Source organism: Podarcis vaucheri, assembly GCF_965113315.1.
Source record: "Podarcis vaucheri genome assembly, chromosome: 18".
NCBI classification, from domain to species: domain Eukaryota; kingdom Metazoa; phylum Chordata; class Lepidosauria; order Squamata; family Lacertidae; genus Podarcis; species Podarcis vaucheri.
This window is the reverse complement of record NC_138756.1, coordinates 7,250,814-7,274,133: the sequence shown is the minus strand read 5'-3', so window position 1 is coordinate 7,274,133 and position 23,320 is coordinate 7,250,814. Positions and strand designations below refer to the sequence as shown.

General features: G+C 46.5%; 1 protein-coding gene across 2 annotated transcripts; it reads right to left on the bottom strand.

Moving 5' to 3' along the window:
• Positions 1-1,628: 1,628 nt before the first annotated feature.
• LOC309522817 (perilipin-3-like) lies at positions 1,629-22,709 on the bottom strand. 2 transcript variants are annotated; one of them, XM_082206429.1, is made up of 8 exons: positions 22,549-22,709; positions 16,226-16,295; positions 15,031-15,226; positions 11,064-11,146; positions 9,227-9,524; positions 8,042-8,241; positions 6,542-6,673; positions 1,629-2,299 (listed from the first exon to the last, which is right to left on the bottom strand). In XM_082206429.1, exons 2-8 carry the CDS (start codon positions 16,286-16,288, stop codon positions 1,880-1,882), a joined length of 1,392 nt encoding a protein of 463 aa, XP_082062555.1. In that variant the 5' UTR covers positions 16,289-16,295; positions 22,549-22,709; the 3' UTR covers positions 1,629-1,879. The 2 variants fall into 2 exon arrangements, with proteins under 2 accessions (XP_082062555.1, XP_082062554.1); XM_082206428.1 differs by lacking the exons at positions 6,542-6,673; positions 22,549-22,709.
• Between the last annotated feature and the right edge of the window lie 611 nt (positions 22,710-23,320).

Sequence of the window (23,320 nt, the reverse complement as noted above, 5' to 3'; positions counted from 1 at the left end):
TCTTCCAACACCACTTTCTGGACACGGCCCAGGAGGAAAGAGAGGAACCACTGCGTAACAGTTTCTCTGTTTAGGGAAGCTTTTAATGTTTAATAGGTTATTGTATTTTAATATGCTGCTGGAAGCCGCCCAGAGTGGCTGGGGAAACCCATCCAGATGGGCGGGGTATAAATAATAAATTATTATTATTATTTCCCCCAACTCCTCTGGACAGTTCAGGAGGAGATCCTGGTCGATGGTATCAAAAAGCGCTGAGAGAGCCACAGCTCAAAAGAAGTCATTTCTTTATTCTGGAAGTAAAACAATTCTACGGAGGTACAAAAACGTTAGCAGCACTTCTGGCTGGATTTCCCGGGACCGGCGTTGATTCCAGGGCTCACCCAAAGTTCCTCTTGACCTGCACTCGGACAGTTCCAAGTGCTTGCCGCCTTGTCCTTCTCCTTTCCCAGAAAAACAAACAAACCCTGCTCTTTAGCTCGAAATAGGAACAAACAGCAACCCACTGGAAACCTGAGCGGCTGTTTGCTCTGAATGAGCACTAAAGAGCAGTTTCCCACCCCAGAGGGCAGCAGCAAGACTAGAGGAATTGTGGTGTTACAAAAGACAGGCCACCAACGGAGGCTACGCAAGATTCATGCTGGAACCACATTAAGAACAGGGTGGGGTCTTTTTTCCACCCCCATGGCATTGGGAGGAAACTTGAGAAATTGAGGAGGGGGGTAGGGAAGAGAAATATTGTCAAAAACTGAAAGCCGCAAGAGTGAAGGAGGAGACATTTCACTAAGAGTTAAAACAATAGTTTAAACTTACGTTAAAAGCATTGGGATTTCCTGAATCTAAATCTAGAAAACCAAGATTTACAGGGCACACATGGATAGCTCAGTCAATAGGGCATAAGACCCCCTAATTCCAGAGGTTGTGGGTTCGAGTCCCAAGTTGGGCAAAAGTTTCCTGCGTTGAAGGGGGCTGGACTAGTCAGAGGACCGTCATGGGTCCTTTCCAACTCTACAATTCCGTGTTAGATCATGGCCAGTGTCAGCCTTACTCAAGAGTAGACTAGCTGAAAATAATGCACATAGCTCACTTGGCTCCAGTCGTTTAAAGAGGTTTGCAGCCACTGTCAGTCCTACTCGGAAGTAGAACCATGACATGCTGGGCACGGGTTTACTCGGGAGTAGGGTCAGCAGTAGATGCAACCCATTGCTTCGGAACATTAATTTCAAACGGTCAACTCTTTAGTAGAACTTAGCTTGAGAAAACCATTTTCCTCTCTCTCTCTTTTTTAATAGTAAATTCCAAACGGTTAACTCTTTAGTAGAACTTAGCTTGAGAAAACCATTTTCCTCTCTCTCTCTTTTTTAATAGTAAATTCCAAAAATTCTAGTGGCCCCCAGATTGTGTAAGTAATTTACCCAAGTAATTTACTCCTTCCATTTCAAAATTTCAGAGTTCTGAGCTATTTGCTAGGGACTTTAAATGCCCCTAAGTGTTGGCAGTGGGGGAATAGGACAATATTCTCTTTCTAAAGGATGGGAGATGTGTTTGACAAACACGCAAAGCAGCTCATCGTTCAGACCATTTTTTTCCTTGTCGCCGCCACCATTCAGCGTTCCCAAAAGGCACATCTAAATTACAACAGGTGCTGTTGGAACCTCTGCGCACCCAGAAACCCCTGGGAACTGTAGTTCTGCAAAAAGAAAATAAAAAAGCACCAGGTCTTTGAGACGGGGAACCCATGGTCCTCCAGATGTGCTGGGAGCCAAGGGCCACAACATTTGGAGGGCTACAGATTCAGTATTCTCGACTTCCCTGCAATACTACGGTTCCCAAGGATTCTCTGCAGCCGCCGCAGATTTCCGAAAAGCACAGCACGGAAGATCTAAAGTTCCTTCTCCGGTTCGGAGGGCTCCTTTTGCGGGGTCTTAGGCTTTTCGGCGGGGTCTTCCTGCGCCTGGGAGCCAACTCCTTCTGCCTCTGGAAGCTCCACCAGGTTGGGCGCAAAGGGCCCCACCACCCACGGGAGGGGGACGTTTTGCACGACGTAGTCCAACATCTCATCCATCGAGCTGCGCGCCTTGGCGATGCTCTCGCGGCTCTGGCTCAGGAGGGCGGCCGGCACGTCTTGGAAGGAGCGAGCCCCGGAGAAGGAGGAGTGGAGACCCTCGACGGTTTGGCGGACCTGCTGGACTCTGTCCTGGATGCCGGAGGGAAGGCCTTGGACGCTGGACACGAGGGTGACGCAGGAGAGCTGCAGCTGCTGGGTGAGGCCTCTGAGCATGGCGAGAGACTGGGATTCCACCTAGGAGAATAATAATAATAATAAATAATAATAATAATAATAATAATAATAATAATAATAAATTTTATTTATACCCCACCCTCCCCAGCCAAGACGGGGCTCAGGGCGGCTAACAACCAATAATAAAAACAAGTTGATTGAAATACAACTTAAAAAACAAGATTAAAATACTGTGGTACCTTGGGTTAAGGACTTAATTTGTTCCTGAGGTCCGTTCTTAACCTGGAACTGTTCTTAACCTAAAGCACCACTTTAGCTAATGGGGCCTTCTGCTGCCGCCGCAGCACGATTTCTGTTCTCATCCTGAAGCAAAGTTCTTAACCTGAAGCACTATTTCTGGGTTAGCGGAGTCTGTAACCTGAAGCGTATGTAACCAGAATCGTATGTAACCTGAGGTACCACTTTATAACATTAAAACAATTAAAACATTAAAATGGAGTCTCATCACAGGAGGAGAAAGGAAAAAAAGAAAGGGGGGGGAGGGAATCAAATTGATTCCAAGTCAAAGGCCAGGTGGAACAACTCTGTCTTACAGGCCCTGCGGAAAGAAATCAGATCCCGCAGGGCCCTGGTCTCATGAGGCAGAGTGTTGCACTGGGCCGGAGCCAGTGCTGAAAAGGCCCTGGCTCTGGTTGAGGCTAGTCTGACTTCCTTAGGGTCCGGGACCACTAGGGTGTTGCTATTTATGGACCTTAAGGTCCTCCGCGAGAAACAAGGAACCGCTTTGGCAACCTTGCGCAAAGTCCCCCCCCCTTTAGAAACCAGCATTACTTCCACCTCAACAGGGACTAGAACCTTGGCCTTTGTTCAAAATCTACAGTGGTACCTTCGTTCTCAAACACCGGAAACCCGGACGGAAGTGTTCCGGGTTTCGAACATTTGTCAGAAGCCGAATGTCCGATGCGGCTGTCGGCTACAGTTTCCGGGGTGCCTGCACCAATCAGAAGCTGCGCCTTGGTTTTCAAACATTTTGGAAGTCAAACGGACTTCCGGAATGGATTAAGTTTGGTGCTTTTGTTTTTGCTATTTATTTTGTGTTTCTGAGGCTCTTTTGGTTAGTTTATTTTTGTGACTGCGCGGAACCCAGTTCAGCTACTGATGGATGGATGGATGGATGGATTGACTGTGTGATTGCGGCAATGGATAAAAGCCCCCCAAACAATGACTATCATCAGCGCAGGGAAGAAAATGCCGTATTTTTCGCTCTATAAGACGCACCAGACCACAAGACGCACCTAGTTTTTGGAGGAGGGAAACAAGAAAAAAAAATATTCTGAATCTCAGAAGCCAGAACAGCAAGAGGGATCGCTGCGCAGCGAAAGCAGTGATCCCTCTTGCTGTTCTGGCTTCTGGGATAGCTGCGCAGCCTGCATTCGCTCCATAAGACGCACACACATTTCCCCATACTTTTTAGGAGGGAAAAAGTGAGTCTTATATATATATATATATATATATTTGCTTTCGTAGATTTTCACGGGTACAGGAATGCAGGTTTTGGTGTCTTCGGGTGTCTTCCCGTGTAAGAGTCGGGGTGTCTGGGCGACGTTTCGACGAGGTCTCACTCGTCATCTTCAGGCTGGTGCTTTCGGCTTCTTGTTACTGGAACAGAGCAGAATCTGGTGTTTGAGTTCCTATAAATACTGTTGAGGGGTGTGGTGTATAGCCTCCAACGTTCTGGGCAGAGAGGAAGTTCCTAGATTAGTGTGCCTTTTCTTCTTTTGTTCATTAATTACTTGAGGGATATCTTGAGTGATTTGATGAGTGATATTCTGAATACCACTGGGTGGGTCATTAAGTGTAGATTAGTTGCTAAAGCTTTCGTGTCTTGACCTCTTGAGCTTGTGAAGAGTTTTTCTGAGAAGATGGCTGTGCTGCATTTAGTTGTGCTCTGGCTTGGCTTCGTGTATAGGGGCGAGCTGTGGTTTTGTGCTTTGTGCCAGCCAGATCTGTGTAGGGATTGCAGGGGGGTGCAGCATCCGGAGGTGCCACTATAGTTTGGCTACTGGATGGAGTCTGTAATATGTCTGTGGAGAGGGTCTGGGTTTGGGTCTGGTGTGGTTGATTGGTGACGGTGTTCTGTGTGCCTCTGGTTCTGGTGTCGGTTTTTGTGGGGAGGGCTAATTTCCAGATGTCTGGCAGGCGGGACGTGTCGTCACGCTTGTTCATGTTGTGAGGGTGTTTCTCTATCTCGATGGCTTCCATGATTATTCTCTTGTGGTGATGTTCCATGTTAAAGAGCAATTTGGAATCTGCAAAATTAATTTCGTGTCCTGTTTCTTTCATGTGTTGGAAAAGAGAGGAAGTTTTTTCTTCTTTTTTGACGGCATTCTTGTGTTCTGCGATACGTGCATTTATTCGTCTGTTTGTTTGTCCAATGTCTGTTTGTTTGTCCAAAGTCTGCCCAGCCACGTACATTGGACAAACAAACAGACGAATAAATGCACGTATCGCAGAACACAAGAATGCCGTCAAAAAAGAAGAAAAAACTTCCTCTCTTTTCCAACACATGAAAGAAACAGGACACGAAATTAATTTTGCAGATTCCAAATTGCTCTTTAACATGGAACATCACCACAAGAGAATAATCATGGAAGCCATCGAGATAGAGAAACACCCTCACAACATGAACAAGCGTGACGACACGTCCCGCCTGCCAGACATCTGGAAACTAGCCCTCCCCACAAAAACCGACACCAGAACCAGAGGCACACAGAACGCCGTCACCAATCAACCACACCAGACCCAAACCCAGACCCTCTCCACAGACATATTACAGACTCCATCCAGTAGCCAAACTATAGTGGCACCTCCGGATGCTGCACCCCCCTGCAATCCCTACACAGATCTGGCTGGCACAAGGCACAAAACCACAGCTCGCCCCTATACACGAAGCCAAGCCAGAGCACAACTAAATGCAGCACAGCCATCTTCTCAGAAAAACTCTTCACAAGCTCAAGAGGTCAAGACACGAAAGCTTTAGCAACTAATCTACACTTAATGACCCACCCAGTGGTATTCAGAATATCACTCATCAAATCACTCAAGATATCCCTCAAGTAATTAATGAACAAAAGAAGAAAAGGCACACTAATCTAGGAACTTCCTCTCTGCCCAGAACGTTGGAGGCTATACACCACACCCCTCAACAGTATTTATAGGAACTCAAACACCAGATTCTGCTCTGTTCCAGTAACAAGAAGCCGAAAGCACCAGCCTGAAGATGACGAGTGAGACCTCGTCGAAACGTCGCACAGACACCCCGACTCTTACACGGGAAGACACCCGAAGACACCAAAACCTGCATTCCTGTACCCGTGAAAATCTACGAAAGCATATATATATATATATATATATATATATATATATGCTTTCGTAGATTTTCACGGGTACAGGAATGCAGGTTTTGGTGCCCAGACACCCCGACTCTTACACGGGAAGACACCCGAAGACACCAAAACATATATATATATATATATATATATATATATATATATATATATATATTATAATAACGTTTATTAAAGTTTCACAAACAATGAAAAGTTTCAAAATAAGAAAGACTACAAAAATGAAAAAATACAAAAACAGAACACAATAAAAACAGTTAACAAAAGAAGAGAAGGAAAAAAGGAAAGGAAAAAGAAACCAAAAAAACCAACAACAGAAAATAGATTAGTATTTTCATATCTTATACTTCATTCACTAGTTTCTTGACCTTCTCACACCTTCCATTTTGTATTCCAGTTCAAATATTAAATTCAGCAAGTCCTTACCCTCTAGCATTTATCCTCACTCAAGATATTAACCTATTATAAATATCAATTTTCCAGTTATCAATCCTTATTTACATTTTCTTAAAAATCTTTTTACCAATACCACTTATTTTCCATCAGACATCGTTTTAACATTCCTTAATTTTATAAAAAGTGAGTCTTATAGAGCAGAAAATACGGTAGTTTATTTCTGTGATTGTGTGAGGCCCAGTTCAGCTACCGATGGATTGATTGTGCGACTGCGGCAATGGATAAAAGCCCCCCATCCAAACAAGGACTATCACCAGCGCAGGTAAGAAAATAATACTGAAAAAGTTTGCTGACCCCTGGTGTACAGCATCAGATTCTTGATCGCAGGGTTGTCCATCAAGGGATCTTTTTTGGGGGTGGGTGGGGGGGTAACTGGTCATTCGTTTTTAGAAGGGGCTGGTCTCCCCCCCGCCCCCCCCGAGCGAAAGGGAGGAGCTACCTCTGGCCGCACCAAGGAGTGTTGTGGCTCATCGCTTTGAGCTTGCTTCTGGTTCCAATCCAGCCACATCTGATGTAGCTTCTCTTGGCCGCCATGTAGCTTGTGGTCCACTCCCTCTTTGACATGTTCCATCTGACAAGGGACAAGAAAGGGTGGGAGGGGAGCCACACCAGAAGCTTGCTTCTCTTTTCGTTTAAAAAAATAAATAAAAACCCAGTCGTTCTCCTGCACCGGCTGTTGCTTATAGGTCAAGAAGAACCCTTTGGCTCTCGAGATGGTGTGGGACTACAACTCCCATCAGCCTCAGCAAGAATGGCCAAGGACAATGGGAGCTGTAGTTCTGCAACGTCTGGAGGGCCACAGGTTCCCCTACACCTTTTATAGAATCATGGAGTTGGGCGGAATCCCAAAGATCATCCGTTTCAAAAGGTGTCACTCTGGCGAATGCGGCAGATTGAACCAAAGATCATCCGTTTCAAAAGGTGTCACTCTGGCGAATGCGGCAGATTGCACCTGAAACCTCGATGTCATCAGCACTGCGCTCTGAGTTATGTATAGACAAGGCCTGATGTGGATGGTGAATTGTTTTAGGCCTCCATGCAATGCAGCCATTGCTTACCAACTCCAACGTCTCTGCGGTCCATGCGGTTGTTTTCACCAGGGTCCTCAAACATCGCCTGGTTAAATCTCACTCTGTTCCAGCCATCCAGTGCACATGCCATCCCGCCAAGTCCCGAACCTCAGTCCCCAACCCACCGAGGTGCCCGCCCCAAAAGTGGACAGAGGAGAGCTTCTCTCGCAACATTAGAAGGCAGTGGGCACCCCACAAAGCTGGGTGTTGGAAGAGAAAGGGCCGGCAAAAGGAAGTCTTTATTCTGACAACTGAACTGCGGAACTCTCTGCCACAGGAGGCCGTGACAGCAAGCTCCTTGGGTGCCTTTAAAATAGGGTTGTGGACTGGATGGGACAAACTCATGGACCCGAAGGCTATTAGCAGATCCTAGCGACGATGGCTGCGTTCCACGTCCACCGTCAGATGTGGCAGGGCTCGGAATACTGGTTTCTGGGAATCAGAAACTGCTGTTGTGCTTGCGCCCTGCTTGCCAGATTCCCAGAAGAATCTGGGTGGTCACTAGTCCACTGGCCTGTTCTGGCAAGCTCTCCTTTATGCCCTAGAACCCGTGCATCTTCTACCCATTCAATCCAATCGTTTGCCAACAATACATCGCTGGAACCTTCACCCTGGGCAGCTGAAATGTGCCTTATGTGATGTCATAGCAGCTCAGCCAATGGGCACTTCTCAAGCTGTTAATCACTATTATTTATTAAGTTCATAGGGTGGTTTACAACATAACCCCTCACAAAATACACAATAGCAAAATATCCCAATAAACCACATGTCTACCACCCCAGACACAAGCAACCCCAGTCCGGTTAAGGAGTGCGTAGAGTATAGATTAGAAACAAAAGGCTCCGGATCTGTTTTCAGGGCATTCTTACCAGCTCAATGGTTTGGTGCAGCTGGGCGAGGGCATCTTGGGTACTCTGCTTGGCATCCCTCAACTTGCCCAGAGAGTGCTGGTAGGCTCGGTGGCGGAGTTTGGCTGAGAGAGACCCCAGGCGCACAAAGTAGCTCCTTTGCTCCTTCTGCTGCTCCACGGTGGCGATTTCAAAACCCTCGACGGAGGTAGCGAGTTCAGCTGGGAATGAGAGTGGGGTGGTGGTTATGGTTATGGTGGCGTTAAAGGTATCAGTTCAATATGCACAAAACGCTATGTTTGAATGCCTAGTACTTCAAATGTTATGCACAGAAGTTTGCACCAGACGGGAGGTTTCACACTGGCAAATGCGGCAGAACAGTTTGGATGTTTCTATTTCAATCATTAGCGGTGGTGCAGTGTCGGTTGCCAGCGTCCAGGGTAAGGAAAGTACTGTGGCCCATAAACTGTGGGGAGAAGCAATCCTTCGTCACAGACAAGGGAAAGTTCAGGGGAAAGTTCCCACCATGCGAGAGGCGGTCCCTATTCTGCCCATCAGGGACTTGGGACCTCTAGGACCAATGGGCGACATCATGGTTCATGGTGAGAACAGGGTAACCGTTCAGACAGGGGGGTATAAATATATATAGTATGATAAACATAACCCCCTCCTGTTAAATATCAGGCAGGTACTTACACTCTCTCTCTCATCTTCTAAATATTTATTTAAAACATCTAACCAACCACTTAATTATTTCTGAGCGGCGTATGTAAAAACGATGTGCAGATAATGGGCGAGCACAGCGGTCTATCAAAAAACCCCAAGCAGTGGAGGAAAATCAGAAAAAATAAGGATAAAACACTCAAATATTTTAAGTTCTTGAAATGTAATTTGGAAATGTATGTAACACTGAGAAGCAAGTGAGGGAGGGAAGTGAAACATCAAGGAGTGGAGTGGGAAGTCAACTTTTAAATCTGAATTAATTTGGTGTTGATTTGTGATTTTTTAAAAAAATAAAGAAAAATTGGCAAAAAAACGAAAGCAGGTATCTTTCGCGGTCTGCATTTGTCCAGGAACTGGTTTTTAATATATTTTATTGCTTTACTGCCTGTGTGTTTGCTGCCTTGAGTAACTTTGGGAGGGAGGGAGGCCTATAAATTTAACGAATGATACGAATAAAATAATTCCCTTAACGAGGATACCTACCCAGTTCTTTGTCCGTCATCGGGAGATAATGGTCCACTAGCTCTTCGGACTTGCCCAGGACCACATCCATGCCAGTGGTGACCATTTGACCCACTCTGGACCCCAGGACGGTGTTCACACTGCCAGCCACCACCGATCTGGTCATCTCCACGCCACCATGTACGGCGCCTTTGGCCATTTCCACCACCCCGCTCACGCCGCCAGCCACAGCATCCTTCGCCCCGTTGAGGGTACCGGAGACAGTGTCCCGGGCCCCAGTCACTTTGGTGGAGACCAGTTCCTTCGTGTCTGCGACCACCTGGAAAATTGTGAGCAAAATGCTATGAACCAAAGTTTGCACTAGACAGGAGGTTTCACTCTGGCAAATGCGGCAGAAATGGTTGGATGTTTCCATTTCAGTCTTTAGCAGTGGCGCAGAGTGGGTTGCTAGCGTCCGGGGTAAGGCAAGTATTGTGCCCCCTAAGCTGTGGGGAGAAGCAATCCTACGTCACAGACAGGGATAAGTTCCCATCATGCGAGTGTCGGTCTCTACTCTGCAAGATAAAATACGACGGCGTGTTCTTGACATTCCAGCTCCAAGAGTTTCTCGAACGTGGTGACGAATTAAGAGTTTTGCACCAGCAGAATCTTGCTGTGCAACGGAACACATAAAGCAGGTTGCTGTTTACATTGTGGGATGTGATCCATGAGAGGCAGTCAAGTACAACATTCCTGGTAATCCTAGACAAGACATGCGAGGGAATGTTTGGTCCAGCCAGTTGAAACTTCCTGTTCCTCCTGGCTGGAACATCCTTCCTTTTGCATGTGATAGAAGGTGGGCATGACCTTACCTGCCCAGGTAATAACAGGACGATTCAAGCAGTGCCCCTCTCCCTTTTTGACTTCCTTCATCATTTGACCAGCTTTTAGCTAGGACTGCTCTGCTAGCTCTCAGCTAGCAGAAGCACTGAGATTATTCCCCCATATGGGCTAGATTCACATATACATACAATGGTACCTCAGGTTAATAACTTAATTCAGTCCGGAGGTCCGTTCTTAACCTGAAACTGTTCTTAACCTGAAGCACCACTTTAGCTAATGGGGCCTCCTGCTGCTGCTGCGCCGCTGGAACACAATCTCTGTTCTCATCCTGAAGCAAAGTTCTTAACCCAAAGTACTATTTCTTAGTTAGCAGAGTCTGTAACCTGAAGCGTATGTTACCTGAAGCGTATGTTACCTGAGGTACCTCTGTACTCAAAACTGCAAACCCGGAAGTAGGTGTTATGCTTTGCAAATATTTTTCGGAAGCTGAACGTGCCCCGTTTTGAGGGTTACGCTGAAGTCTGTCTGTTTTCACTATTTATTTCGCCTTTCTGTTTTTGCGTCTCTTTTGTTTTGTTTTTGTGACTGTGTGGAACCCAGTCCAGCTACCGATGCAATGATTGTGTGACTGCAGTACATCGTTGGTTGCTCTCGTTTTATGGATCAGTGGTCCTGTTAGGTAGTGAAATTCATGTTAACTTGCTGTTTTAGGGGTTGTTTTTAAAAGTCTGGAATGGATTAATCCGTTTTGCATGACTTTCTATGGGAAAGTGTGCCTCGGTTTTGGAACGCTTTGGTTTTGGAACGGACACCCGGAATGGATTACGTTTGAGAACCAAGGGACCACTGTATATAATAAGGGCAGATTTAAATACATAGGAAAAATCAGATCAGAGGTCCACTGAGTACAGTGCTGTCTACACTGATTGGCAATTGTCCATGGTTTTCGGGAGCCTGGAATTGAACTTTCTGCATTCAACGCAGATAATGTACCACTGAGCAGAGCATGTCGGGAAAGAAGAAAAAAATTACCAACCTTCTCTGATGGCTGCTGCAAAATAGGCAGTTTCTCTTCCAATTTGTCCAACCCTTTGCAAGCATACTCGTTGGCCGTTGCAACTAAAAAGACACAGAGATTATTTAGCGGCAGCTAAAAAAGCCAATGCAATTCTGGGCTGCATCAATAGGAGTATAGCATCTAGATCAAGGGAAGTAGTAGTGCCACTGTATTCTGCTCTGGTCAGACCTCACCTGGAGTACTGTGTCCAGTTCTGGGCACCACAGTTCAAGAAGGACACTGACAAACTGGAACGTGTCCAGAGGAGGGCAACCAAAATGGTCAAAGGCCTGGAAACGATGCCTTATGAGGAACGGCTAAGGGAGCTGGGCATGTTTAGCCTGGAGAAGAGGAGGTTAAGAGGTGATATGATAGCCATGTTCAAATATATAAAAGGATGTCACATAGAGGAGGGAGAAAGGTTGTTTTCTGCTGCTCCAGAGAAGCGGACACGGAGCAATGGATCCAAACTACAAGAAAGAAGATTCCACCTAAACATTAGGAAGAACTTCCTGACAGTAAGAGCTGTTGGACAGTGGAATTTGCTGCCAAGGAGTGTGGTGGAGTCTCCTACTTTGGAGGTCTTTAAGCAGAGGCTTGACAACCATATGCCAGGAGTGCTCTGATGGTGTTTCCTGCTTGGCAGGGGGTTGGACTCAATGGCCCTTGTGGTCTCTTCCAACTCTATGATTCTGTGATTCTATATTGATAGCTTCCAAAAACCAGCGATGGGGGAACACAACAACTCAGGAAAGCATGCAGGCCATCTTGGCAGCAGTGGCCAGGGAACTGCTTTTGGGGGGATTTTCGGTAAAGCCTTGCCAAGCTGATAGTCCTCAAGGGTGCCCAATGCCTAGTGAAAGCTGAGAAGCCGGGGAGTTGGCTGAATAAGGTTTTGGTCCAGAACGGGGGGCCTGCTGGGAGAGGACAGTCTTTGTCCCTACTTTGTTCAACATCTGAAGAATAAAAAAGGCTTGCTCACAACGTGCTACGTTATGGTTGGCCCCAATAAAGCAGTTTTGGGGAGACCGGCTGACCCTCCAGAGCAGGGGTCAGCAAACTTTTTCAGCAGGGGGCCGGTCCACTGTCCCTCAGACTTTGTGGGGGGCCAGACTATATTTTGAAAAAAAATAATGAACGAATTCCTATGCCCCATAAGTAACCCAGAGATGCATTTTAAATAAAAGCACACATTCTACTCATGTAAAAACACGCTGATTCCTGGACCATCCATGGGCCGGATTGAGGAGGCGATTGGGCCGGATCCAGCCCCCGGGCCTCAGCTTGCCTACCCATGCTCCAGAGGTTGTGGGACTCCAACTCCCATGAGCCCCCTACAGCCAGGGATAATGGGAGTTGTAGTTCAGACCACCCGGTTGAGGGTTTTGGAATTCCTTCGCCTTAGCGATTGTTTTGCTTTTTCTGCAGGCGGCGGTCACAGATTCAGCGCACGTGGCTCCCGCTCCTGAGAACCCTGTGAACTGTAGTTTGTTAAGGGTGCTGTGGCCCGTGCCCTGTGAGGGTAAACTACAGTTCCCAGGGTTCAGGGAGAGTCCTGCGCTTAAAAGGCACAGTTTGGAGGTGACCCAAGAGACCCTGTTTTTAAGGTCACATCTACACCATACACCTACAGAACCGCAGATATGTAAGAAACATGGGAAGAAGATAAAATAGATATAAATGGCTTCGAACTGATATCACTTCCAGCTAGTCCCTCCCAAAAAGGTGGCCGGTCCAGAGGTGGTCTTGCAATCGCCATATCACTTAAAATGAGCGCTAAACTCTCGCTAGTTCAGACTTTTCCTCCTTTTGCTTTTACAGGTCTGATTTCAAGCGAAAAATTCTCCCTATTAATCACCAATGTTTATCTTCCTCCAGGTGGTCTTGTATCGGACCTCCTTTATAAATGGGATTCTCTGGAAGATCATTTAGTGGCATGTTATGCTAGGTACCCTAATATACCATCGATAATGGGTGGTGACTTTAATGCACGTACAGCCGCCAATTGGGATGGGATAATTAAGGCCAAGTGGTGGGTACCTCCCTCCTATCCAAAATCTGATTTAATCTCCTTTATATCAAGAAGATCTAAGGACATCAGAGTGAATGAGGTGGGAGTCCTTCTCTATCAATTGGCCATTCGTATGAACTTGAACATTTTGAATGACAATTGCCCTCCGGACGTGCCAGGAGAATTCACTCATTTGGGCGCAACATCAAATAGTGTCCTAGACTACCTTCTAGTTTCAGAAGACCTATTTTCAAACTTCTTTTATTTCAAAGTAGACAATGTGCAATCCAGTGACCACCTACCTCTAGCGGCCAAGCTAACGCTTGACTGGCACCCGGTTAGCGGGTCACACCCAATTCATGTAGGTTTAAATGCTGCAGCTCAAGTAAGAAGCATTAAATGGTCTATGAAACAGGCCCAAAAATACGCAGAATTCTTCCAGAGGAATATCTTTGTGGGGCTCAAACCTACAACCTTGGGATTAAGAGTCTGATGCTCTACCAAATGAGCTATCCAGAAATGGAGGATAGTTCCTTCTCATTCTTCTCCCCTTCCTCACCAAAGGATTTGAGGAACTGTAGTTTGCCAGGTGCGTGGTGCGAGAAGAAAACTACAGTTCCCGGGATTCTTTGGGGAGTGTTCTGTTTCTTTTTTAAAATGCACGGTATATGCTTTGAAAGAGAATATGATGAAAATGATGTATACAGTGGTGCCTCGCAAGACAAAATTAATCCGTTCCGCGAGTGTCCTCGTCTTGCGGTTTTTTCGTCTTGCGAAGCACGGCTATTAGCGGCTTAGCAGCTTTAAGAAAAAGGAAACAAACTCGCAAGAACTTGCAAGACGTTTCGTCTTGCGAAGCAAGCCCATAGGGAAATTCGTCTTGCGAAGCGACTCAAAAAACGGAAAACCCTTTCGTCTAGCGGGTTTTCCGTCTTGCGAGGCATTCGTCTTGCGGGGCACCACTGTAGATGGTATATTACACCAGTGAAATTAGCTAAAATATAAAAAAACAAATAATAAATGTTGGAAATGTAAAGAAAAAGAAGGAACATTTTATCATATGTGGTGGGAATGTAAAAAAGTAAAGAACTTCTAGGAAATGATATATAATGAGATGAAAAAGATGTTGAAATATACGTTTTAAAAAAACCCAGAAGCATTTTTTACTTGGTATTCTAGGTCAGGACATTAATAGGAAAGATGTTAAATTGTTTTTATATGCAACAACTGCGGCAAGAGTATTGTTAGCCCAGAAATGGAAACAAGAAGAAATTCCGACGAAAGAAGAACGGCAGACAAAATTAATGGACTATGCAGAATTGGACAAAAGGACAGGAAGGATTTGAAACCTGCGGGACCAGAGATTTACGGAAGATTGGAAGAAGTATATGAAATATTTGAAGAGCAACTGTAATCAACAAATTACGCTAGTAGGACTACAAGAAGTTTTCTAAGGAGAAATATATGAAGTGTTACAAAGTAGAAAAATATAAGAGATATTGGTTATGAGTTTGAAATGTAATAGGGAAGATAAGAAATGCATACTGAGAGATTAGATTGGGAAATTTCCAGACAGGATTGATGGAAGTCAAAAATTTGAATAAAATGTAAAAGTATGTTTAATTACTGTTGAAAATGATGTTAAAAAAACCTAATAAATATATATATATGGGTGTGATCTACAAAAGCCTTCTTTTTGTGTCACGCCATGCACCGAAAACATATTCAAAGCATGCGACTCCCTTCCCCTGCCGAAGAATTCTGGAAACCATAGTCTGCCAGTGGCGAGGTGCAAACTACAGTTCCCAGGATCCTCTGGGGGAACGCCCTGCGCTTTAAGCATACAGTGAGGAGGTGAGGGTACGTGCCACAGTTTCTCAACCTCAGCGCGGCACAAGGCACGCAACAAAGCAACAATTCAACAGCGTCACCCACTCTGAGGCTCCAGCTTCGTCAGGAGAGGTTGGGCACCGCCAACGGCCGCCGCCGTGAGGGTCTTCACGCTCTTCTCTGCCACGTCGCAAACGGACTTGAGGTAGGGGTGGGTCTCTTTTGTGGAGGCGTAAGCCGAGGAGACCATGTCGAAGGTCGAACTGACCAGTGGGAGGCTGACCACTCGACTGACCACATTCTACCAGGGCAAGAGAGAAAGAGAAAAATTATCACTTGGGCAGCACATTTTCAGTGGTGCCTTGGTTCTCAAACGCCTTGGTTCCCAAATGCCGAAAACCTGGAAGTGTTCCGGTTTTCGAATGTTTGTTGGAAGCCAAACGTCCGATGCAGCTGTCGGCTATTGTTTCCGGGGCGTCTGCACCAATCAGAAGCTGCGCCTTGGTTTTCGAACATTTCAGAAGTCAAACAGACTTCCAGAATGGATTAAGTTTGCAACTTTTGTTTTTGCTATTTATTTTGCGTTTTTGTTTTTGAGGCTTTATCGGTTCATTTGTTTTTTTGACTGTGTGGAGCTCAGTTCAGCTACTAATCGATTGATTGTGTGACTGCGGAAATGGGTAAAAGCCCCCCATCCAAACAATGACTATCACCAGCGCAGGTAAGAAAACATTTTAATTTTTATCCTCTACAATACTGTCTTATTTATTTTATAGTACAGTACATTGTTTCTTGGGGACACGGGTGGTGCTGTTGGTTAAACCACAGAGCCTAGGGCTTGCCAATTAGAAGGTCGGCAGTTTGAATCCCCGCGACGGGGTGAGCTCCCGTTGCTCGGTCCCTGCTCCTGCCAACCTAGCAGTTCGAAAGCACGTCAAAGTGCAAGTAGATAAATAGGTACCACTCCAGTGGGAAGGAAAATGGCGTTTCCGTGCACTGCTCTGGTTCGCCAGAAGCGGCTTAGTCCTGCTGGCCACATGACCCGGAAGCTGTACGCCGGCTCCCTCGACCAGTAAAGCGAGATGAGCGCCGCAACCCCAGAGTCGGTCACGACTGGACCTAATGGTCAGGAGTCCCTTTACCTTTGGCTATGTGCAATAAAACTGACTGACTGAAATCTCCTACCTGGAATAGAGGGGTGCAATTATTTGGCCAAGGAGAGAAAAGGGGCAGATCAGGGCCCAGAAACCGCCAGCGACCAACACCAAGCTTGGGGTGAAGGGACTCACTCCTCACATACCTGCTGATCACGCTCTTGGTTTTCTGGAGCCGTGTCGCTCACGGGGCTTCCTTCTGACGTCATGGCACGGCTAAAAGAGAGGAGGAAGAAACTGTCAGGAGAGGCAGGAGGGCTCTGGTTCGCCAGAAGCGGCTTAGTCCTGCTGGCCACATGACCTGGAAGCGGTATGCCGGCTCCCTCAGCCAATAAAGCAAGATGAGCGCCACAACCCCAGAGTCGGCCACAACTGAACCTAATGGTCAGGGGTCCCTTTACCTTACAGTGGTACCCCTGGTTGTGAACGGGATCCATTTTGGAGCCCTGTTTGCATCATGAGCAGAACGCAAGCACCGTCTGTGAGTGCGCAGGTTGCGATTCGCCGCTTCTGCGCACAACGTCATTCTGAGCGTCTGCGCATGCGGCGAAACCCGGAAGTAAGCCGTTCTGTTACTTCTGGGTCGCCGCAGGACGCAACCTGAAAAGACGTAACCTGAACCGAACGTAACAAGAGGTATGACTGTATTCTTCTTCTTATTATTATTAGAATCATAAAATCATAGAATTGTTGGAAGCAGACCCCTTCCTGAGATTAAGAGTCCTGTGCTCTACCAACGAAGCCACAGTCTGACTTTGAAGATACAGGGAACTGAAACTTCAACGTTCTGAAATAACAGCAGCAAGAATATTATTGGCCCAAAAATGGAAGAAAGAGGAATTATCGACGATTGAAGAATGGAGGATGAAGTTAATGGACTATGCAGAACTAGATAAATTAACAGGAAGAATTCGAAACTGGCGAGACCAGAAATTCACGGAAGACTGGAGTAAATTTACGGACTATTTGAAAAGTATTTGTGAAGATCAGACGACGTCTGTAGGTTTCCAAGAAGTTTTGTGAGCAGTACAGTGGTGCCTCGCAAGACGAAAAGAATCCGTTCTGTGAGTCTCTTCGTCTAGTGGTTTTTTTGTCTTGTGAAGCAAGCCCATTGACGGATTAGCGCCATTAGCGGCTTAGCAAAAGGGGGGGGGAGAGAGAAAAACCCGCAGGAACTCGCAAGACATTTTCGTCTTGCGAAGCAAGCCCATAGGAGATTCGTTTTGCGAAGCACCTCCAAAACGGAAAACTCTTTCGTCCAGCGAGTTTTCCGTCTTGCGAGGCATTCGTCTTGCGGGGCACCACTGTATTACAAAAATGGAGAAGGGGGAGGATTATTTGTTAAGGCAATATAAAGTTAAGAAATGCATAAGAAGTGGTTAAAACGGTGGATCTTCAGAGGTGCTGATGGAAGTCTAAAAAGATTGTATAAGGGATAAGTTTTGTGGTACATTTTATAATTTATATGTTAAAATCAATAAAAATTATTTAAAAAAGGAAAGAAACTTGACTGTTCTGCACGAAATGCCTGCATGCCAGCACTGCGCTACAGATGCAAGAGGTGACACATGTCAACAAGCACAGCCCCGCCTGGGCATGTCAGACGAATGCGCTCAGGTCCCGTTCAGAGAGTCAACTTTGCCCTAGTGGGCTGCCTGCCTCTGGCAGAGAAGGGCCTTACTCATTTGAGGACACGGCCTGCAGCTTTCAACCTCCTGCCTGGAAGGTCAGGCTTTGATGACTCAGAGCACATACATGCAACAGCCGTGCAAGCGTGGAGCAGGCTTGTGCAATGCACCTCACAACTGCCTCCTTCCCGCGTCAACATTCACCGAGAGCTGGAAATCTCCGCACGCCTGGAAGTGTTTCACCGGCACCCACTTAGCAACATGTTGCAACATACAAAGTTGCTTTCCGCCACAGGCAGGATGGATAAAAACCAATGATTTTTTAAAAAAATAAATAAAATTTTAAAATTTCATTAAATCGGATTTTTAACATTTTATTAAATCGGATTTTTGAAATTTTATTAAATCGGATTTTTGAAATTTTATTGAATCGGATTTTTAAAATTTTATTAAATCGGATTTTTGAAATTTTATTAAATCGGATTTTTAAAATTTAAATTGGATTTTTTTTTATAAAAAAAATGCTTTCGGAGGAGAAATCTTCCTAAAGATAGCTTTCTGTTTAAGTTACACTATATTCCAAAGGCTATCAGGAAATAAGGATTTGCCTTTAAGTTTTTCGTGTGTGCTAAAACTCAGTCTAAGTATGTTTTTTTAAAAAATCGTTTAAACAACATCAGTTAACAAACGTGGATACATATGCTACAATGTTATTGTTTTAGTTAAATAAATGGTTTAAATTGTTGTGAAGGAAATGTTTCTTTTTCTCCTTCCAATCAACTACAGCAGAAAAGTTGTCCAAATATAAACCATAATTTCATAATTGCCTGTCTATGTATTTCTAATAGTATAACCAGTAATAGTATAACCAGTAACCACTCTGAACATTTATTATTCCAAAAATGAAAACCTTCATCTGGTTGTAAATACAGTGGTACCTCGGGTTAAGTACTTAATTCGTTCCGGAGGTCCGTACTTAACCTGAAACTGTTCTTAGCCTGAAGCACCACTTTAGCTAATGGGGCCTCTCGCTGCTGCTGGAGCACGATTTCTGTTCTCATCCTGAAGCAAAGCTCTTAACCTGAAGCACTATTTCTGGGTTAGCAAAGTCTGTAACCTGAAGCGTATGTAACCCAAGGTACCACTGTATTAAGATTATACTAGCAAGAATAAGTCTTTCTGTTAAATAAAAAAAGATAAAAAAGATTTAAATCAAGTCTTACTGACTAGTGATTTAAATCAAGCCTTACTGACTAGTGATTTAAATCGTGATTTGATTTAAACCAAATCCACCGTGCTCAGTAGTGTTGGCTCGGATTGGCAGCAGCTCCCCAGGGCTGGTCATTCCCAGTCCGACTTGGAGATATCCAGGATTGAACTGGATGACCTTCTTCATGCATTCAACGACCGACTCCTTCCCCTATCTCAGGGGTCAGCAACCTAAGGCCGATGGGCCGAAAGCGGCCTGGGGAGGTCGTTTGACTGGCCCACGAGCCGCTCCCAAACCGAGTTGCCGGCTCATGCACCGTGCTAAACTGGCACAGCGCGGTGCCAGGACTCGCTTACGTGACGCCGAAAACAGCGCCTGCGCAGACGCTGAAAACCGCATCTGCACATGTGCAGGCGGCAAAATCACAGGCGCATGAGCTCACACACACACACACGATACAGGCCATGGAGGGATCTCCCTGGGACTGATCCGGCCCAGGCAAGATAAACCTTGCTGAGCCCTGCCCTATCTTATACTGACCTTCACTGTAAGTCAGTGTTAGAAATCTGCCTGGTGCCAGGTGATCTCTGCATGCCAGGGTGGTGACTGACATCCCCGTCTGGCTGGCCCCTCCGGCTTCCTTAAGTGTTGTTGTTTAGTCGTGTCCGCCTCTTCGTGACCCCCTGGACCAGAGCACGCCAGGCCCTCCTGTCTTCCACTGCCTCCCGCAGTTTGGTCAAACTCATGCTGGTAGCTTCGAGAACACTATCCAACCATCTCGTCCTCTGTTGTCCCCTTCTCCTTGTGCATCAGGGTCTTTTCCAGGGAGTCTTCTCTTCTCATGAGGTGGCCAAAGTCTTGGAGTGTCAGCTTCAGGATCAGTCCTTCCAGTGAGCACTCAGGGCTGATTTCCTTCAGAATGGAGAGGTCTGATCTTCTTGCAGTCCATGGGACTCTCAAGAGTCTCCTCCAGCACCAGAATTCAAAAGCATCCATTCTTCAGCGATCAGCCTTCTTTATGGTCCAGCTCTCACTTCCATACATCACTACTGGGAAAACCATAGCTTTATTTGCTGCATTCATCTCCCGCCTTTCTTTCCAAGGAGCCCGTGGTTCATCCACATCTCAATCACGACAACAACGCTGTGAGGCAGGCCAAGAGCGACTGGTTCCAAGGTCGCCCAGTGGGATTCATGACCGAGGGACGATTTGAACCGTGACCTGCCAGGTCCCAGTCCTGACTCTCTCACCCTGGCTTCCTAGAGTCCTCCTGCTATGGGACAGCTCTATAAATAAAGTAGGTATGCACTCACAGGAATAAAAAGGTAAAGGACCCCTGCTTTTGAATTCTGGTGCTGGAGGAGACTCTTGAGAGTCCCATGGACTGCAAGAAGATCAAACCTCTCCATTCTGAAGATCAGCCCTGAGTGCTCACTGGAAGGACAGATCCTGAAGCTGAGGCTCCAAGACTTTGGCCACCTCAGGAGAAGAGAAGACTCCCTGGAAAAGACCCTGATGCTGGGAAAGATGGAGGGCACAAGGAGAAGGGGACGACAGAGGATGAGATGGTGGGACAGTGTTCTCGAAGCTTCCAGCATGAGTCTGACCAAACTGCGGGAGGCAGTGGAAGACAGGAGTGCCTGGCGTGCTCTGGTCCATGAGGTCACAAAGAGTCGGACATGACTAAACAACGAAACAACAACAAAGGACAGTTAATCCAGTCGTGGCTGACTCTGGGGATGCGGCGCTGATCTCGCTTTACAGGCCAAGGGAGCCGGCGTACAGCTTCCGGGTCATGTGGCCAGCCGGACTAAGCCGCTTCTGGCGAACCAGAGCAGCACACGGAAACGCCGTTGACCTTCCCGCCGGAGCGGTACCTATTTATCTACTTGCACTTTGACATGCTTTCGAACTGCTAGGTTGGCAGGAGCAGGGACCGAGCAACGGGAGCTCACCCCGTTGCGGGGATTCGAACTGCCGACCTTCTGATTGGCAAGCCCAAGAGGCTCAGTGGTTTAACCCACAGCGCCACCCGCGTCCCTCTTACAGGAGTAGGTCCCACTTAAATGCCTGCATGGGATCAGACCCTTGCAGGGGTGTCCAATTTTTTTCCAAAGAGGGTCAGATTTGATGAAGTTAACATGCTTGAGGGCTGACCAAAGTTGTTGAGCCCTGATCTAAACCTGCTTGCCTGTATGGAGGAAAGGAGTGTGTCTACACTTCACAAGGTTACGATTTGCAGTAATTGATCTGCCTGCTTTTTCATGTAGCCCCCAGAAGGAAGTGCAGCCCCCTCAAATTGAAAAGGGTCCCCCTGAAAAAAAAGGTGTTTTAAATAGCTCATGGGCCTTTCCAATTCTCCTTAAATGCACATACAGTGGTACCTCAGGTTACATACGCTTCAGGTTACAGACTCCGCTAACCCAGAAATAGTGCTTCAGGTTAAGAACTTTGCTTCAGGATGAGAACAGAAATCGGGCTCCGGCGGCACAGCAGCAGCAGGAGACCCTATTAGCTAAAGTGGTGCTTCAGGTTAAGAACTGTTTCAGGTTAAGAACAGACCTCTGGAACGAATTAAGAACCACTGTACCTTCGCTTGACCTCTTGATTGAGAGCAGAGAAGGCTGTTAAGACTGCAGCTGAACACCAGGAACAAATCACCTTCTTAGGAGGTCCAAGTTGCTTAAGAGAGTTAGAAGTTCTCACCAGGATCACCAAGATGTTATTTACTCATTAACTTGCCAGTCCTCAACTTCCTTGCCTTGGAAGTTAAATCCCATGGGTGCTTTTGTTATCAGCTAGGGTGTGTGCGCCCGCACTTCTTTTGGGAAACTCTGAATCGCTTTGCAGTGAAGCAAAGATCTCCTTTTGTTGAAGCCACACAGAAACACTTTCACATGCAAATACATCTTCACAACACACGTCGAAGTTCCTTTTTTTTTAAAAAAAGAACCCTACTCCGGAAGCAAACCCTAGAAGCATGGAGGGGGAGGGGGGTGAATTGCCCCCAACCCGCTGCACTTTTAAACAAAAGCGTTCCAGAAATATCCAAACGGGGAGCTCCGAGGCATATTCTGATCCTACTTTTGCATTAAAAAAACAACAACACTACTATTTGCATTTTGGAATCTTTCTCTCATTTGCTTGTTTCGATTCCCAAAACATTTAGCCAAATTTATGTATGCATAATTAAAGGAGATGCTGTATTATACAATCAATTTTTCTGGGAATTAGGAGGTTTGTGGGGTTTTTTTTTACGATCCTAACAGTACAATCCTAGGCATGCCGACCCAGTTTTTAAATGGAGTTTATTCCCAGGTAAGCAGGTATAAAAAAAGTTTTTTTACAGGACTGTGAGGTGAGGAGGGGGCGCTGGAGGAAGAGGGAGTTTGAGGGAGTGTAAGAATCTGTGGGGTATTTTAAACGCGCAGTATGAACCAGCAGTCCCAACGCATTGCCCATTAAAATTAAGAAATCTCACCCACCCAGTTTTTAAAATCGTTCCCCAACAAATCTGGGATCCCTTAACCTCAGGAATTCCCTTTACCCCTCTCCCCCCAAGAAACTGCTTTTTAACCCCGGAACTGTTGCATACGATCGCCACCTTGAAACAATTAAACCACGACCATACCTTTCGACTACCCCGGAGCCGAGGCAACAACGAAGGTCTTCCAGCGACGATCCGCACGCAGATAAACGCGGGGGTGACTCGATTCGGCTACTCACCGGCGTGGGCGGGGACAGAATGTTGGCCCGCCGGCTTTGCTACATTGCGGCGCGTCGGAGCCAATCGGGCGAGGGGAGGAATCGAGCCCCAGCCAATGGGGAGCGGCGGAACGCGGCGGGGAACAGAACGTGGCGTCGCGAACTGGTTACAAAGGAAATCAATAATAGACTTAAACAGGGCTTCTTCTTGCACGTGGGTGGCAGGTAGGCGTGGGAGGAGCAGGGAGCTGGAATTAATGCAGGAATCAGCAAACTTTTCCAGCAGGGGCCGGTCCGCTATCCCTCAGACCTTGTGGGGGCCGGACTGTATTTTGGGGGAAAATAATGAACGAATTCCTATGCCCCACAAATAACCCAGAGATGCATTTTAAATAAAAGGGCACATTTTACTCATGTAAAAACACGCTGATTCCTGGACCGTCCGCATGCCAAATTTAGAAGGTGATTGGGCCAGATCTAGCCCCTGGGCCTTAGTTTGCCTAAAGGTAAAGATAAAGGGACCCCTGACCGTTAGGTCCAGTCATGGCCGACTCTGGGGTTGCGGCGCTCATCTCGCTTTATTGGCCAAGGGAGCCGCTGTACAGCTTCCAGGTCATGTGGCCAGCATGACTAAGCCGCTTCTAGCGAACCAGAGCAGTGCACGGAAACGCCATTTACCTTCCCGCAGGAGTGGTACC